Here is a 16,817-nt window from a genome sequence, read left to right as displayed (position 1 = left end):
ATTGACAGCTCTCTATAAGCACACTTCTAGAAAGGAAGCAGCCAGTCACTGTCAGGACCACACACTGGACCATCCGTGATTGACAGCTCTCTATAAGCACACTTCTAGAAAGGAAGCAGCCAGTCACTGACAGGACCGCCCACTGGATCAGCACACTTCTAGAAAGGAAGCAGCCAGTCACTGACAGGACCACACACTGGACCATCCGTGATTGACAGCTCTCTATAAGCACACTTCTAGAAAGGAAGCAGCCAGTCACTGACAGGACCACACACTGGATCATCCGTGATTGACAGCTCTCTATAAGCACACTTCTAGAAAGGAAGCAGCCAGTCACTGACAGGACCACACACTGGACCATCAGTGATTGACAGCTCTCTATAAGCACACTTATATAAAGGGAGCACCCAGTCACTGACAGGACCGCACACTGGATCATCAGTGATTGACAGCTCTATATAAGCACACTTATATAAAGGGAGCACCCAGTCACTGACAGGACCGCACACTGGATCATCAGTGATTGACAGCTCTCTATAAGCACACTTCTAGAAAGGAAGCAGCCAGTCACTGACAGGACCGCACACTGGATCATCAGTGATTGACAGCTCTCTCTATAAGCACACTTCTAGAAAGGAAGCACCCAGTCACTGACAGGACCACCCACTGGACCATCCGTGATTGACAGCTCTCTCTATAAGCACACTTCTAGAAAGGAAGCAGCCAGTCACTGACAGGACAACACACTGGACCATCAGTGATTGACAGCTCTCTCTGTAAGCACACTTCTAGAAAGGAAGCAGCCAGTCACTGACAGGACCACACACTGGACCATCCGTGATTGACAGCTCTCTATAAGCACACTTCTAGAAAGGAAGCAGCCAGTCACTGACAGGACCACACACTGGATCGTCAGTGATTGACAGCTCTCTCTGTAAGCACACTTCTAGAAAGGAAGCAGCCAGTCACTGACAGGACCACACACTGGACCATCAGTGATTGACAGCTCTCTCTATAAGCACACTTCTAGAAAGGAAGCAGCCAGTCACTGACAGGACCACCCACTGGACCATCCGTGATTGACAGCTCTCTCTATAAGCACACTTCTAGAAAGGAAGCAGCCAGTCACTGACAGGACCACCCACTGGACCATCCGTGAGTCTACCCCCTCACCCCCCGCTTTATAACATGGGCCTGCAGATTGCATGGCACTTCATGGTGGCATGTTCTCTTTAACGTCAAACGTTTCCGGCCCGTGACACTTTTTTTTTTAGGACAAATTAGAAAGACAAAGTACAAGACAGATGCAAAGCTTCACGTCGGTAGATTAGAAATATCAATGTGTGGTATTTATTGTCCATCGTAAGTAAAAACCACCACACACCCATAAACTTTCACAAGACGCTCAGGAAAAACGTCTCCATGTTTACGGGGCTGTGCAGGGACTTGGACATCACTAATCCAGGGGCCACAAACCCCCTGGGCCACCCTGGTTTTCTCCCGCAGTCTATAAGCTCATTGACTGGTCACATTGCTGATCCCAGGAAGAGTCTTGGGAAGTGTAGGTGACGTGTCTGATGTGTGATGTTCCCTCAGCTGCTCCTGTGCTGGACGCCATAAAGCAGAACGAGGAGACGGTCCATGTGGGGGGCACCATGAAGCTGTCCTGTAAGATCCATTCGTTTTACCCGGCCCCCATAGAGGCTACCTGGCACACAGACGACGGACGTTCCCTGCCCTCGGTCACCACTGACGTCCTCCCTGACCAGTTGGGTCTGTTCCATGCCACCAGCTCCATGAGTTACACCCCAGCACTGAAGGATCGTAGAAGGACTTTCAGGTGTGAGGTGAAACATCAAAGTTCTGGAGCCCTGAAGATGGAGACATGGCACCTGGAGCATCTGGGTAAGTTGTGGAAATGCACAAGTGGGACCTATGGTCTGTAATGGGTGAATGTAGATGGAGGCGAAACATTTCTGCTTCAGATCTGGAGCTGTCCTAGTATCAGCTCCACTTTCCCTCCGGGGCCCATTACCCGAAGTACATAAACATTTGTACAGTTCAAGGCCCAGAACACCGAAGCTCGTGGCTCTGAATTACTGTAGTCAAGGCTCTGATGTAAAAACACCGGAGCTTAGTATTTGCAAATGGCATCAGTAACACCTCGCTACAGAGTGTGATGGCCCCACAGCCTCCCTACACAGAGTGTGATGGCCCCACAGCCTCCCTACACAGAGTGTGATGGCCCCACAGCCTCCCTACACAGAGTGTGATGGCCCCACAGCCTCCCTACACAGAGTGTGATGGCCCCACAGCCTCCCTACACAGAGTGTGATGGCCCCACAGCCTCCCTACACAGAGTGTGATGGCCCCACAGCCTCCCTACACAGAGTGTGATGGCCCCACAGCCTCCCTACACAGAGTGTGATGGCCCCACAGCCTCCCTACACAGAGTGTGATGGCCCCACAGCCTCCCTACACAGTGTGATGGCCCCACAGCCTCCCTACACAGTGTGATGGCCCCACAGTGATGGCCACAATGTGATGGCCCCACATCCTCCCTACACCGAGTGTGATGGCCCCACAGCCTCCCTACACAGTGTGATGAGCCCACAGCCTCCTTACACAGTGTGATGGCCCCACAGCCTCCCTACACAGTGTGATGGCCCCACAGCCTCCCTACACAGTGTGATGGGCCCACAGCCTCCTTACACAGTGTGATGGCCCCACAGCCTCCCTGAACGCAGTGTGATGAAGGAATTGAGGGTAAACTGATTAAATTTGCTGATGACACAAAGTTAGGAGGGATAGCTAATACTAGAGAAGAGAGAGAGAGGATTCAAAAAGATATAAATAAACTGGAGCAGTGGGCAGCAACTAACAGAATGGTTTTTAACAGGGAAAAATGCAAAGTACTACATCTGGGCAATAAAAATGAAAAAAGCATATACAGAATGAGAGGAATAGGGCTAAGTGACAGCACATGTGAAAAAGACTTGGGTATACTAATAGATCACAGACTGAATATGAGTCAACAGTGTGATGCAGCAGCAAAAAAGGCAAATGCAATTCTAGGATGTATTAACAGAAGCATACAGTCTAGATCACGTGAAGTCATTATTTCCCTCTACTCCTCTTTGGTCAGACCTCATCTGGAATATTGTGTCCAGTTTTGGGCCCCACATTTTAAAAAAGACATCAACAAACTGGAGCAAGTTCAGAAAATAGCAACCAGAATGGTGACCGGTCTGCAAACCCTGTCTTATGAGGAAAGGTTGCAGGATTTGGGAATGTTAAGCTTGCAAAAGAGAAGACTGAGAGGAGACTTAATAGCTGTCTACAAATATCTCAAGGGCTGTCACATTGTAGAAGGATCATCTTTATTCTCATTTGCACGAGGAAAGACTAGAAGCAATGGGATGAAACTGAATGGGAGGAGACACAGATTAGATATTAGAAAAAACTTTTTGACAGTTAGAGTGATCAATGAGTGGAACAGGCTGCCACGAGAAGTGGTGAGTTCTCCTTCAATGGAAGTCTTCAAACAGAGGCTGGACAGATATCTGACTGGGATGATTTAGCGAATCCTGCTTTGAGCAGGGGGTTGGACCATATGGCCCAAGAGGTCCCTTCCAACTCTACGATTCTATGATTCTATGAGTGTGATGGCCCCACAGCCTCCCTGAACACAGTGTGATGGCCCCACAGCCTCCCTGAACACAGTGGGATGGCCCCACAGCCTCCCTGAACACAGTGGGATGGCCCCACAGCCTCCCTGAACACAGTGGGATGGCCCCACAGCCTCCCTGAACACAGTGGGATGGCCCCACAGCCTCCCTGAACACAGTGGGATGGCCCCACAGCCTCCCTGAACACAGTGGGATGGCCCCACAGCCTCCCTGAACACAGTGGGATGGCCCCACAGCCTCCCTGAACACAGTGGGATGGCCCCACAGCCTCCCTGAACACAGTGGGATGGCCCCACAGCCTCCCTGAACACAGTGGGATGGCCCCACAGCCTCCCTGAACACAGTGGGATGGCCCCACAGCCTCCCTGAACACAGTGGGATGGCCCCACAGCCTCCTGTCACTTCCTTGTACTGTATACTATGACACGTCCTTGTACTGTATACGATGTTGCTGGCTCTATTCTGTATACGCCATGTCCTTGTACTGTATACGACGTCGCTGGCTCTACTGTACACTATGACATGTACTTGTACTATATACCACACGTCCGTGTACTGTATATATGACATGTCCCTGTACTGTACACTATGACACGTCCTTGTACTGCATACGACGTCGCTGGCTCTGTACTGTATACACCACGTCCTTGTACTATATACGACACTTCCCTGTACTGTACACTATGACATGTCCTTGTACTATATATGACACGTCCCTGTACTGTATACGCCACGCCCTTGTACTATATACGACACGTCCCTGTACTGTACACTATGACATGTCCTTGTACTATATATATGACACGTCCCTGTACTGTATACGCCACGCCCTTGTACAATATACGACACGTCCCTGTACTGTACACTATGACATGTCCTTGTACTATAAATGACACGTCCCTGTACTGTATACGCCACGCCCTTGTATTATATACGACACGTCCCTGTACTGTACACTGACACGTCCTTGTACTGTATATGAAGCTGCTGGCTCTACTGTACACCGACACGTCCCTGTACTGTATACACCACGCCCTTGTACTATATACGACACGTCCCTGTACTGTACACTGACACGTCCTTGTACTGTATATGACACATCCCTGTACTGTATACGCCACGCCCTTGTACTATATACGACACGTCCCTGTACTGTACACTATGACACGTCCTTGTACTGTATATGAAGCTGCTAGCTCTACTGTACACCGACACGTCCCTGTACTGTATACGCCACGCCCTTGTACTATATACGACACGTCCCTGTACTGTACACTATGACATGTCCTTGTACTATATATGACACGTCCCTGTACTGTATACGCCACGCCCTTGTACTATACACTATGACATGTCCTTGTACTATATATGACACGTCCCTGTACTGTATACGCCACGCCCTTGTATTATATACGACACGTCCCTGTACTGTACACTATGACACGTCCTTGTACTGTATATGAAGCTGCTGGCTCTACTGTACACCGACACGTCCCTGTACTATATACGACACGTCCCTGTACTGTACACTATGACATGTCCTTGTACTATATATGACACGTCCCTGTACTGTATACACCACGCCCTTGTACTATATAGACACGTCCCTGTACTGTACACTATGACATGTCCTTGTACTATATATGACACGTCCCTGTACTGTATACACCACGTCCTTGTACTATATACGACACGTCCCTGTACTGTACACTATGACACGTCCTTGTACTATATATGACACGTCCCTGTACTGTATACGCCACGCCCTTGTACTATATACGACACGTCCCTGTACTGTACACTATGACATGTCCTTGTACTATATATGACACGTCCCTGTACTGTATACACCACGTCCTTGTACTATATACGACACGTCCCTGTACTGTACACTATGACATGTCCTTGTACTATATATGACACGTCCCTGTACTGTATACGCCACGCCCTTGTACTATATACGACACGTCCCTGTACTGTACACTATGACATGTCCTTGTACTATATATGACACGTCCCTGTACTGTATACGCCACGCCCTTGTATTATATACGACACGTCCCTGTACTGTACACTATGACACGTCCTTGTACTGTATATGAAGCTGCTGGCTCTACTGTACACCGACACGTCCCTGTACTATATACGACACGTCCCTGTACTGTACACTATGACATGTCCTTGTACTATATATGACACGTCCCTGTACTGTATACACCACGCCCTTGTACTATATAGACACGTCCCTGTACTGTACACTATGACATGTCCTTGTACTATATATGACACGTCCCTGTACTGTATACACCACGTCCTTGTACTATATACGACACGTCCCTGTACTGTACACTATGACACGTCCTTGTACTGTATATGAAGCTGCTGGCTCTACTGTACACCGACACGTCCCTGTACTGTATACGCCACGCCCTTGTACTATATACGACACGTCCCTGTACTGTACACTATGACACGTCCTTGTACTGTATATGAAGCTGCTAGCTCTACTGTACACCGACACGTCCCTGTACTGTATACGCCACGCCCTTGTACTATATACGACACGTCCCTGTACTGTACACTATGACACGTCCTTGTACTGTATATGAAGCTGCTGGCTCTACTGTACACCGACACGTCCCTGTACTGTATACACCACGTCCTTGTACTATATACGACACTTCCCTGTACTGTACACTATGACACGTCCTTGTACTGTATATGACACGTCCCTGTACTGTATACGCCACGCCCTTGTACTATATACGACACTTCCCTGTACTGTACACTATGACACGTCCTTGTACTGTATATGACACGTCCCTGTACTGTATACGCCACGCCCTTGTACTATATACGACACGTCCCTGTACTGTACACTATGACACGTCCTTGTACTGTATACGACGTCGCTTGCTCTGTACTGTATATGCCACGTCCTTGTATTGTGTACGCCTCCCTAAGGACGTGTGGCACACGGTGATCCATTAGCCTTTCAGGTAATTACAATCTGTAGGTGCCTTACTCTTTGCTGCAGCAGCTTTACCAGCGCACATTGCACTTTGCTCTCAGTTAACCCTTATAGATTGGACACTGCACCAATTTCACTTCCTTAGTTATATATAACTAGCTGAAGAGCCCGGCGCTGCCTGGGCATAGTAACTAACTGTGGTTATAGAAAATTATAATTATCCTCCATCCCATAGTCCAGTGCCCATATACCCATCATACATATCCACAATCCCATAGGCCCGTGCCCATATTCCATCATACATATCCTCCATCCCATAGTCCCGTGCCCATATACCCATCATACATATCTGCTATCTCATAGTCCCGTGCCCATATTCCATCATACATATCCTCCATCCCATAGTCCAGTGCCCATATACCCATCACACATCCTCCATCCCATAGTCCCGTGCCCATATACCCATCACACATCCTCCATCCCAGAGTCCTGTGCCCATATACATATCCGCCATCCCATAGTCTCGTGCCCATATACTCGTCATACATATCCTCCATCCCATAGTCCAGTGCCCATATACCCATCACACATCCTCCATCCCATAGTCCCGTGCCCATATACCCATCATACATATACTCCATCCCATAGTCCCGTGCCCATATACCCATCACACATCCTCCATCCCATAGTCTCGTGCCCATATACCCGTCATACATATCCTCCATCCCATAGTCCAGTGCCCATACACCCATCACACATCCTCCATCTCATAGTCCCGTGCCCATATACATATCCGCCATCCCATAGTCCAGTGCCCATATACCCATCATAGATATCCTCCATCCCATAGTCCGGTGCCCATATACCCATCACACATCCTCCATCCCATAGTCAACCATTATGACATCATAATGAGCGGCGGCAGGGCTTGCAACCTATGATGACATCAGCGTCGCCATGGCAACCATTGTGACATCATAATGAGGGGCGGGGCTTGATACGCACACACTGCTTCCCCAGTATGCAAATAGGGGCATTATGACATCATAATGATGGGCGGGGCTTGACGCGCACACACTTTTTCCCCATTATGTAGATAGGGGCAAAATTGTTTGGTGAATTGGAACGTGCGGGGGTAAAATTTCGCCTCACAACATAGCTTAGGACGCTCTCGGGGTCCAGACGTGTGACTGTGCCAAATTTTGTGGCTGTAGCTGCGACGGTGCGGATGCCTATCCCGGACATACACACATACATACATACACACACATATACATACACACACATACATACATACACATACATACATACTTTGAGCTTTATATATTAGATGAGTTGTAATTAGCCATGTCACCTGACCTATTAATTAATGGCTAACATATGATATTTGAGTCAATTATGTATTTCCCTATAATGGTTCATGTTGTGGTTCACTTTATTATTGCACACAGCACTTTTCGTTTTTCCCAGGTATCTCCTATAGGTCTGGCTCAGCAGCAATAATTCTTTCACCACCTGGTCACTTTCCTATGTGATATTTGAGATAACTGTGTATTTTGCATCAGTTGATACAATGCGGGATAATAATTTTGATTTGGCATAATTCTATTTAGTACTTATATGTAATTAGCGTGATACATATTTCACCTGCTGGCTTTTCTGACCATTTATACTTTATAATATTTATACTGAATTTTACTTTTAACCGTGTGTGCACCTGTGTGTATGGTTGCCACGTCCTTGGACTGTGTACGCCACGTCCTTGGACTGTGTACGCCACGTCCTTGGACTGTGTACGCCACGTCCTTGGACTGGACTGTGTACGCCACGTCCTTGGACTGGACTGTGTACCCCACGTCCTCGTACTGTGTATGCCACGTCCTTGTACTGTGTATGCCATGTCCTTGTACTGTGTATGCCACGTCCTTACACTGTACTGTGTGCGCCACGTCCTTGTACTGTACTGTGTACGCCACGTCCTTGGACTGTACTGTGTACGCCACGTCCTTGGACTGTGTATGCCACGTCCCTGTACTGTGTATGCCATGTCCCTGTACTGTGTATGCCATGTTCTTGTACTGTGTACGCCACGTCCTTGGACTGTACTGTGTACGCCACGTCCTTGGACTGTACTGTGTACGCCACGTCCCTGTGCTGTGTACACCACGTCCCTGTACTGTGTACGCCACGTCCCTGTACTGTGTACGCCACGTCCTTGTGCTGTGTACGCCACGTCCTTGTGCTGTGTACGCCACGTCCTTGTGCTGTGTACGCCACGTCCTTGTGCTGTGTACGCCACGTCCTTGTGCTGTGTACGCCACGTCCTTGTGCTGTGTACGCCACGTCCTTGTGCTGTGTACGCCACGTCCTTGTGCTGTGTACGCCACGTCCTTGTGCTGTGTACGCCACGTCCTTGTGCTGTGTACGCCACGTCCTTGTGCTGTGTACGCCACGTCCTTGTGCTGTGTACGCCACGTCCTTGTGCTGTGTACGCCACGTCCTTGTGCTGTGTACGCCACGTCCTTGTGCTGTGTACGCCACGTCCTTGTGCTGTGTACGCCACGTCCTTGTGCTGTGTACGCCACGTCCTTGTGCTGTGTATGCCATGTCCTTGTACTGTGTATGCCATGTCCTTGTACTGTATCTTTACCTTCTTTCTTACAGTGTCTGAACCTCAGGTCTCTGATATTCGCTGTCATCCTGCTACTCCGGAGTCCGGCTCGGCAGTGACCTTATCCTGTGACGTCGACCACTTGTACCCTAGAGAGTGCACCGTTCAGTGGTATAAAGGTCAGACTAAGCTGCCATCAGACAAGTGGAGCGAGACTTTTCAGGAAGATCCGGAGTTAGCGACGTTTAGGGGAACCATAGAGCTGCACTTCACAGCAGATCACACCTGTCATCAGGAGGACTTCTCTATAACGCTGAATCACTGCGGAAAAATTATTGAAAAAAAAATAAAATTGATCCTGGGAGGTAAGTATTTATCTTACTTATATAGCGCCATCATAAACACAGCGCTGTACAGACATCATCACTGTCACCGTTGGGGCTCACAGTCTTCATCCCTCATCACTAGGTATGTGAAGTGTGAGAGGAAACCCAGGCAAACACAAGGACAACATACAAATTCTGGAGATGTCATACTTGTTCGGTTTTAAACCCAGGTCCCAACCGCTGCAAAGCAACAGTCCTAACCACTGAGCCACCTTGCTTCTCTATATTAAGTGCAGGGCTAACTACTGAGCTGCCCTGTGATGAAACGAGAGCCGAGGAAATACAGATATCCCCCCGCCGTCACCAAACTGTGACGGAGCTTACACAGTTATAGCTCTCCACTTCCCTCACCCTCAGGTCAGTTTATATATATATATATATATATCTCCAATCCGTCACTGCCAGGATCCCCCAATAACACCAGGAGAGTATGCTGCCGCCAATTCCTCGTTAGATAGAAGCCCAGTCCATTACCAAGCTTATATCAGGTCAGACACCAACCCCAGGTAGCGTATAAGTACTAGCCGGACTCACGGACGTGGGGAATCGGGTTTCGAGATAAAAGAGCAGCCCAAAATTAATGGATGTTTAAATTGCCGAAAGGCGCACTAGATAATACAAATATATGCAGAGTCATATACAGAGGCACAGATACAGGGAGGGCACAGGTATGGAATAGCAGTCAGCTGTATGTGTCACATTACCATTCCTTATAGCATGTGGGCCCATGGAAGCGCTCCAGACCACAGGTATTTTTTTAGTTTCTGGTCCATCTCCACGCTTGACGCGGCTTCCGTGGCAGAACAATGACACTGGCTAAAGGTGTGTAGCTAGCTTTTAACCCCTAGATTGCCTCCTCCCATATCTGTCACCGCTCCTCTGGGTTGGAATGCATTCTCCTCCCTTGACCTCTTAGCTGAAATAATGGGACAATTGACATCTCGAAGGGTTCTTTGGGGCTAGACCGATGTGGAGAGTCCAAACTTGGGTCAGCTGAGTGGTTCAGGCGAGCCAGTCTCGATAGTTCAGTATCTGGGACAGCTAGAGAACGATGAAGCACAGGTATGTGTGCGGAGGGCTCCCAGGATTCTGGTGGTATATTGGTCTAAACCCTGAGGTTCACATTACGCTCATAATTCATCTCTGTTTTGGTGCCTAATCGTCTATGCCTTCCATTGATAGCTGGCCGCCTTGCACAAAAGACTGCAGGGGGTCCCAGCTCTGTTCCTCTTCGTATTAATTAACATGTGGCCTTTAATTCTCCAGCCATATGGAATGTTCCTGTTCTTTTGGGAATTTGTGTACTTATCCCATAGCTGGGTTCATGATTCAGGAGTGGAGGGAGATCTCTGCATAATATATTGGGCCTGAAATTAATAATTCAAAATGGAGTCTCCCTTGTCCCTCACACCTCCCCGCTTTAGAAGCTGCTATGGGATATCACATTCCTGTGTTCACCCGCGCGCTATTCCGCAACCTTCAATTGCCAGGATAACCCGTCAGCGTTACCGTGGTCACGGCCTTTTTTGTGACGAATGGTAAAGAGGTATGGTATTGCTGGAGCTCAAGGCTCCAGCGTAGCAACCTCCCATTCGTCCTGGAGACCATGCATAACCAGCTGAGGGGAGTTGTGGTCCGTCTCCTCGGTGAAGTGGCACCTGTATAAGTAAGTCTGCAGACGCTGCATGGCTTGTACGTTTGCCAGGTATTCCTTTTCCATCTTGGAGTAGGCCAACTCCCTTGGCAATAGCTTCCTGCTCAGATACAAGACGGGATGTTCCTGGCCTGTCTAGTTAACCTGACTGAGCACGACACCGAGGCCAAAGTCACTGGTGTCGGTCAGTACTACAAACGGCCGTTCAAAGTCAGCAGCTTGTAGTACTGGGAAGCGAGAGAGGTCTTGAGAGCCTGGAAAGCTGTCTTGCAGGGGACTGTCCAGTCTACTGTGATGGGCAGCTTCTTCTTAGTGAGAGCCGTCATGGGTTTTTCCAGGGTACTATAGTGTGGAACTAACCTCCTAAATACCCGGCGGTCCCCAAGAAGGACATGATCTGCTTCTTGGTCCTGGGGCGGGACCAGGATGCAATGGCATCCACTTTCCCAGGTTCTGGCTTCAGAACCCCCATCTACCTGGTAACCCAGGTAGAAGACCTCGCTCATGGCCAGCTGGCACTTTTCCAGCTTGATGGTCAGACCTGCCTGGTGGATCCGCCCAAGCACCTACACCAGATTCTCTAGGTGATCCTCCTAGGTGGGACTGAAGATGGCAGTATCATTCAGGTACGCAGCCGTGTACCCTTCAAGTCCCTTGAGCAGTGTGTTGACCATCCGCTGAAAAGCGGCAGGGGCATTCTTCACGCTGAACGGCATCACGGTGCACTCGTATAGTCCAAAAGGGGTAATAAAGGCAGAGCATTCCCATCCCTCGTGGTTCAAGGGAATCTGCCAATATCCCCGGCTCAGATCTCTGATGGCCAGGTACTTAACCCCGGCCAGTTCGTCAAGCAGGTCATCGATGCTTGGTATGGAGAACGCATCAATGACCGCCACAGCACTGAGCTCCCTGTAGTCCATGCAGAACTGGGTTGTTTGGCCCTTTTTGGGAATGAGGATTACGGGGCGAAGCCCACGTGCTGCTGGACTCTTGGATCACCATAGCTTCAGCATTTCGTCAATCTCCTGGTGCATGTTCTGCTACACCTCGAGAGAGACCTGATATGCTGAACGCCGGATCGAGGGGTGATTCCCTTGTGTTCATGTCATGGACAGCTGTCTCAGTCCTTCCTGGAAGGCTGTTGAACAGCTCCCGGAAGGTGTGTAGGGTGACCCTCAGCTGGGACCGTTGGTCCTCCGAGAGCTGGTTGCCAACCTCCACATCCTCGATGAATGCATCCGCCTTGGCTTGGGTGAGCAGATCCAGGAGGGTTTCTGCCTCTTGTTCCTCAGCAAGGTTGCACATGAGGTGGGCAGAGGCCTCCTGCTCATTATGTGCTTTCATCATGTTCACTTTAAAGGCCTTCCTCCTTCCACGGAAGTCGTCCTGGGTGACCAGGTACGTGTCTGCATTGAACTGATTGTGCACGAGGTATGGGCCCTCCCAGGCTGCCTGAAGCTTGTTCTTTGGTACAGGGACCAGTACCCACACCTTTTGACCCACCTGGTAGGTCATCTCACAAGCATTCTAGTCGTACCAGCACGTCTGGGCTTGGGCCATATTGTCACACACCAGCTGCGTCAAGGCCATCATCTTGTCCCGGAAGGGCACAACATACTTGATGGCCGACACCCCAGGGTCCCCTTCCCATGCCTCTTTCACCAGAGCCAGGGGCCCCGCACATGTTGCCCATACAGGAGCTCAAAGGGGGAGAACCCCGTTGAGGCCTGTGGAACCTCCCGGTAGGCAAATAACAGGTGTGGGAGGTATCACTCCCAATCTCTCCCGTGGGAATCGACCAACATTTTAATCATCTGCTTCAAGGTACCATAGACCTTTAGTCTATGGGTGGTACGGGCTGGCCACCAGATGTTGCACATGTATTTGCTTACAGAGGGACTCCATCAGCTACAACATGAATTGGGTTTCTCGATCGGTGAGTATTTCCTGGGGAAACTCCACTCGGGAGAAACTCTCCAGTAAGGCAATAGCTACCTTGTCGGTCTGAATGGACGACAAAGCTACTGCTTCCGAGTACCAGGTGGCATAATCTACTACCATCAGTATGAAGCATTTCCCAGAGCGGCTGGGAATGGACAGCGGTCCAGTGAGATCCGCAGCTACCCTCTTGAAAGTCTCTTCAATGATGGGCAGAGTTACCAGTGATTCCCCACCCTCTAACAGGTGTCACACAAACTGCAGTATATGTGTATATATATATATATATATATATATTTCAGTGGTCACCACTGAGCTGCCCTATATACAGTACAGTGGTCACCACTGAGCTGCCCTATATACAGTACAGTGGTCACCACTGAGCTGCCCTATATACAGTACAGTGGTCACCACTGAGCTGCCCTATATACAGTACAGTGGTCACGTGCTGCTCATTAGATGTTATAATTGGCACATTCTGGTATAATTCTATATGTCACAGTTCACACTCGCAATGGTGGACCTGGTGGTCTTATTTTGCTGGCTCCGCAGCCCCCGGTCCCGGCTGTGATTGTTACATTTTATCTCATACCTACCGTCCCCACCCTTGCTGCAGCTTCCCCAACATCCCCGCTGCCGTGTCTCCTGGGGACAATGTCCGTCTCACTGGAGCCCGTCAGTAAGAAGGGGCCACGTGATGGGACCAGACGAGGAGCGGCAGCCATGTCACATCCGGGATCCCTCCTAGTTACATCGAGTCCCACCTTCCTCCTACACGTTATCACTCATTTATCTGTGACCCCCAATGTTCTGTCCTGAGGAATCACCGCCCTTATATAACACTCCTCCATGTTTCATGCCGTCGTCCCATTGTGACATGAAGTGTCTTCTCAGCCTCCTCAGGGCTCCCCGTCCTTGGTGACCTCCTCAGCGAGCCCCATGTCCTCCGCTATGGACAGCCTGTGACTCTGCGCTGCCAGGTGACCAACGCTCATCCTCAACATATAACGGTGACATGGCTGAAGGGGGAGAAACCGCTGGAGAAGAGAGAAGGACTCCAGAAGCAAATCACCGAGACGGACGGGTCAATATCCTGCTCCCTCCAGATAACCGCCACAGCTCTGGACTATGGGAAAGCCTACAGCTGCTCCGTGACCCACCAGAACGTGACCCTGAAGAAGAGCCATTACCTCCCGCTCCCAGGTAAGAAGCCGCTCCGAGATGGCATCTAATGCATGATAGAACAATGGACGTAGCCCCTTCCCATCATAGACAGGGTAAAGGGCGCCATGCCCGCGCTCAGCCGGTGTATGATCTCACCAGACGTGGCGTGGCTCAGATTGGGACATGCAATGGATTTTGGCGCCAAAATGACTGGAAATCGCCCTCCACCTTCAATAGACATATGGCAGTTAATATAAATTACAAGATTCCAAGAAAGACAACTAGGCGCAAAAGAGAATAGTGAGTCAGCCGACCTGTTACTCCCCGACAAAGGCGGAAAAGATCTGCGCATGCGTTGGGCTGCGAGAAAATATTGCTTAGCGACCAGACGCCATCTTCAGCCATCAGTGCGCGTCTTCCACGGTGAGTCCTGAGTGACCGGACATCGGGTGGAAAGGAGACGTGTAGTGGAGGAAACACATATGCTTGGGGTACAAAACAGTGTTGTCATAGTAACCATACCACCATAAGAGCTCATGTGCCACGGTGAGTCCTAGGTGACCGAATGCCGGGTGGAAAGGAGACGTGTAGTGTAGGAAACACGTGTGCTGAGGGTATGACACAGTGTTGTCACAGCACAGTAACCATACCACCATAAGAGCGCGTGTGCCACGGTGAGTCCTAGGTGACCGGATGTTGAGTGGAAAGGAGACATGTAGTGGAGGAAACGCGTGTGCTGGGGTTACGAGACAGTGTCGTCATAGTAACTATACCGCCATAAGAGCGCTTGGGCCTCGGTGAGTCCTGGGTGACCGGATGCTGAGTGGAAAGGGGAGGTGTAGTGGAGGAAACGTGTGTGCTGGGGGTACGAGACAGTGTCGTCATAGTAACTATACCGCCATAAGAGCGCTTGGGCCTCGGTGAGTCCTGGGTGACCGGATGCTGAGTGGAAAGAGGAGGTGTAGTGGAGGAAACGCGTGTGCTGGGGGTACGAGACAGTGTCGTCATAGTAACTATACCGCCATAAGAGCGCTTGGGCCTCGGTGAGTCCTGGGTGACCGGACGGCGAGTGGAAAGGAGACGTGTAGTGGAGGAAACGCGTGTGCTGGGGGTACGAGACAGTGTCGTCATAGTAACTATACCGCCACAAGAGCGCTTGGGCCTTGGTGAGTCCTGGGTGACCGGTCGCCGAGTGGAAAGAAGACGTGTAGTGGAGGAAACGCGTGTGCTGGGGTTACGAGACAGTGTCGTCATAGTAACTATACCGCCATAAGAGCGCTTGGGCCTCGGTGAGTCCTGGGTGACCGGATGCTGAGTGGAAAGAGGAGGTGTAGTGGAGGAAACGCGTGTGCTGGGGGTACGAGACAGTGTCGTCATAGTAACTATACCGCCATAAGAGCGCTTGGGCCTCGGTGAGTCCTAGGTGACCGAATGCTGAGTGGAAAGGAGAGGTGTAGTGGAGGAAACCCGTGTGCTGGGGGTACGAGACAGTGTCGTCATAGTAACCATACCACCATAAGAGCACATGTGCCACGGTGAGTCCTAGGTGACCGAATGCCGGGTGGAAAGGATACGTGTAGTGGAGGAAACACGTGTGCTGAGGGTATGACACAGTGTTGTCACGGTAACCATACCACCATAAGAGCGCGTGTGCCACGGTGAGTCCTGGGTGACCGGACGCCAAGTGGAAAGGAGACGTGTAGTGGAGGAAACGCGTGTGCTGGGGTTACGAGACAGTGTTGTCATAGTAACTATACCGCCACAAGAGCGCTTGGGCCTCGGTGAGTCCTTGGTGACCGGACGCCGAGTGGAAAGGAGACGTGTAGTGGAGGAAACGCGTGTGCTGGGGTTACGAGACAGTGTTGTCATAGTAACTATACTGCCATAAGAGCGCTTGGTGCTCGGTGAGTCCTGGGTGACAGGATGCTGAGTGGAAAGGGGAGGTGTAGTGGAGGAAACGCGTGTGCTGAGGTTATGAGACAGTGTTGTCATAGTAACTATACCGCCATAAGAGCGCTTGGGCCTCGGTGAGTCCTGGGTGACCGGATGCTGAGTGGAAAGGGGAGGTGTTGTGGAGGAAACGCGTGTGCTGGGGTTACGAGACAGTGTCGTCATAGTAACTATACCGCCATAAGAGCGCTTGGTGCTCGGTGAGTCCTGGGTGACCGGATGCTGAGTGGAAAGAGGAGGTGTAGTGGAGGAAACGCGTGTGCTGGGGGTACGAGACAGTGTCGTCATAGTAACTATACCGCCACAAGAGCGCTTGGGCCTCGGTGAGTCCTGGGTGACCGGATGCTGAGTGGAAAGGGGAGGTGTAGTGGAGGAAACGCGTGTGCTGGGGGTACGAGACAGTGTCGTCATAGTAACTATACCGCCATAAGAGCGCTTGGGCCTCGGTGAGTCC

General features: G+C 50.3%; 1 protein-coding gene across 1 annotated transcript in view; it reads left to right on the top strand.

The window, feature by feature from the left end:
• Nucleotides 1-16,817, top strand: part of LOC141077387 (uncharacterized) — a 94,446-nt gene that overhangs the window by 67,756 nt on the left and 9,873 nt on the right. The window contains exons 7-9 of the mRNA XM_073564287.1: nucleotides 1,597-1,905; nucleotides 9,325-9,636; nucleotides 14,144-14,452. Coding sequence (XP_073420388.1) covers nucleotides 1,597-1,905; nucleotides 9,325-9,636; nucleotides 14,144-14,452 — 930 coding nt within the window. The remainder of the gene's footprint in view (nucleotides 1-1,596; nucleotides 1,906-9,324; nucleotides 9,637-14,143; nucleotides 14,453-16,817) is intronic.

This window comes from Dendrobates tinctorius, unplaced genomic scaffold (genome assembly GCF_039654945.1).
Source record: "Dendrobates tinctorius isolate UK_male_01 unplaced genomic scaffold, ASM3965494v1 ptg000445l, whole genome shotgun sequence".
NCBI classification, from domain to species: domain Eukaryota; kingdom Metazoa; phylum Chordata; class Amphibia; order Anura; family Dendrobatidae; genus Dendrobates; species Dendrobates tinctorius.
This window is presented reverse-complemented; position numbering and strand designations above follow the sequence as displayed.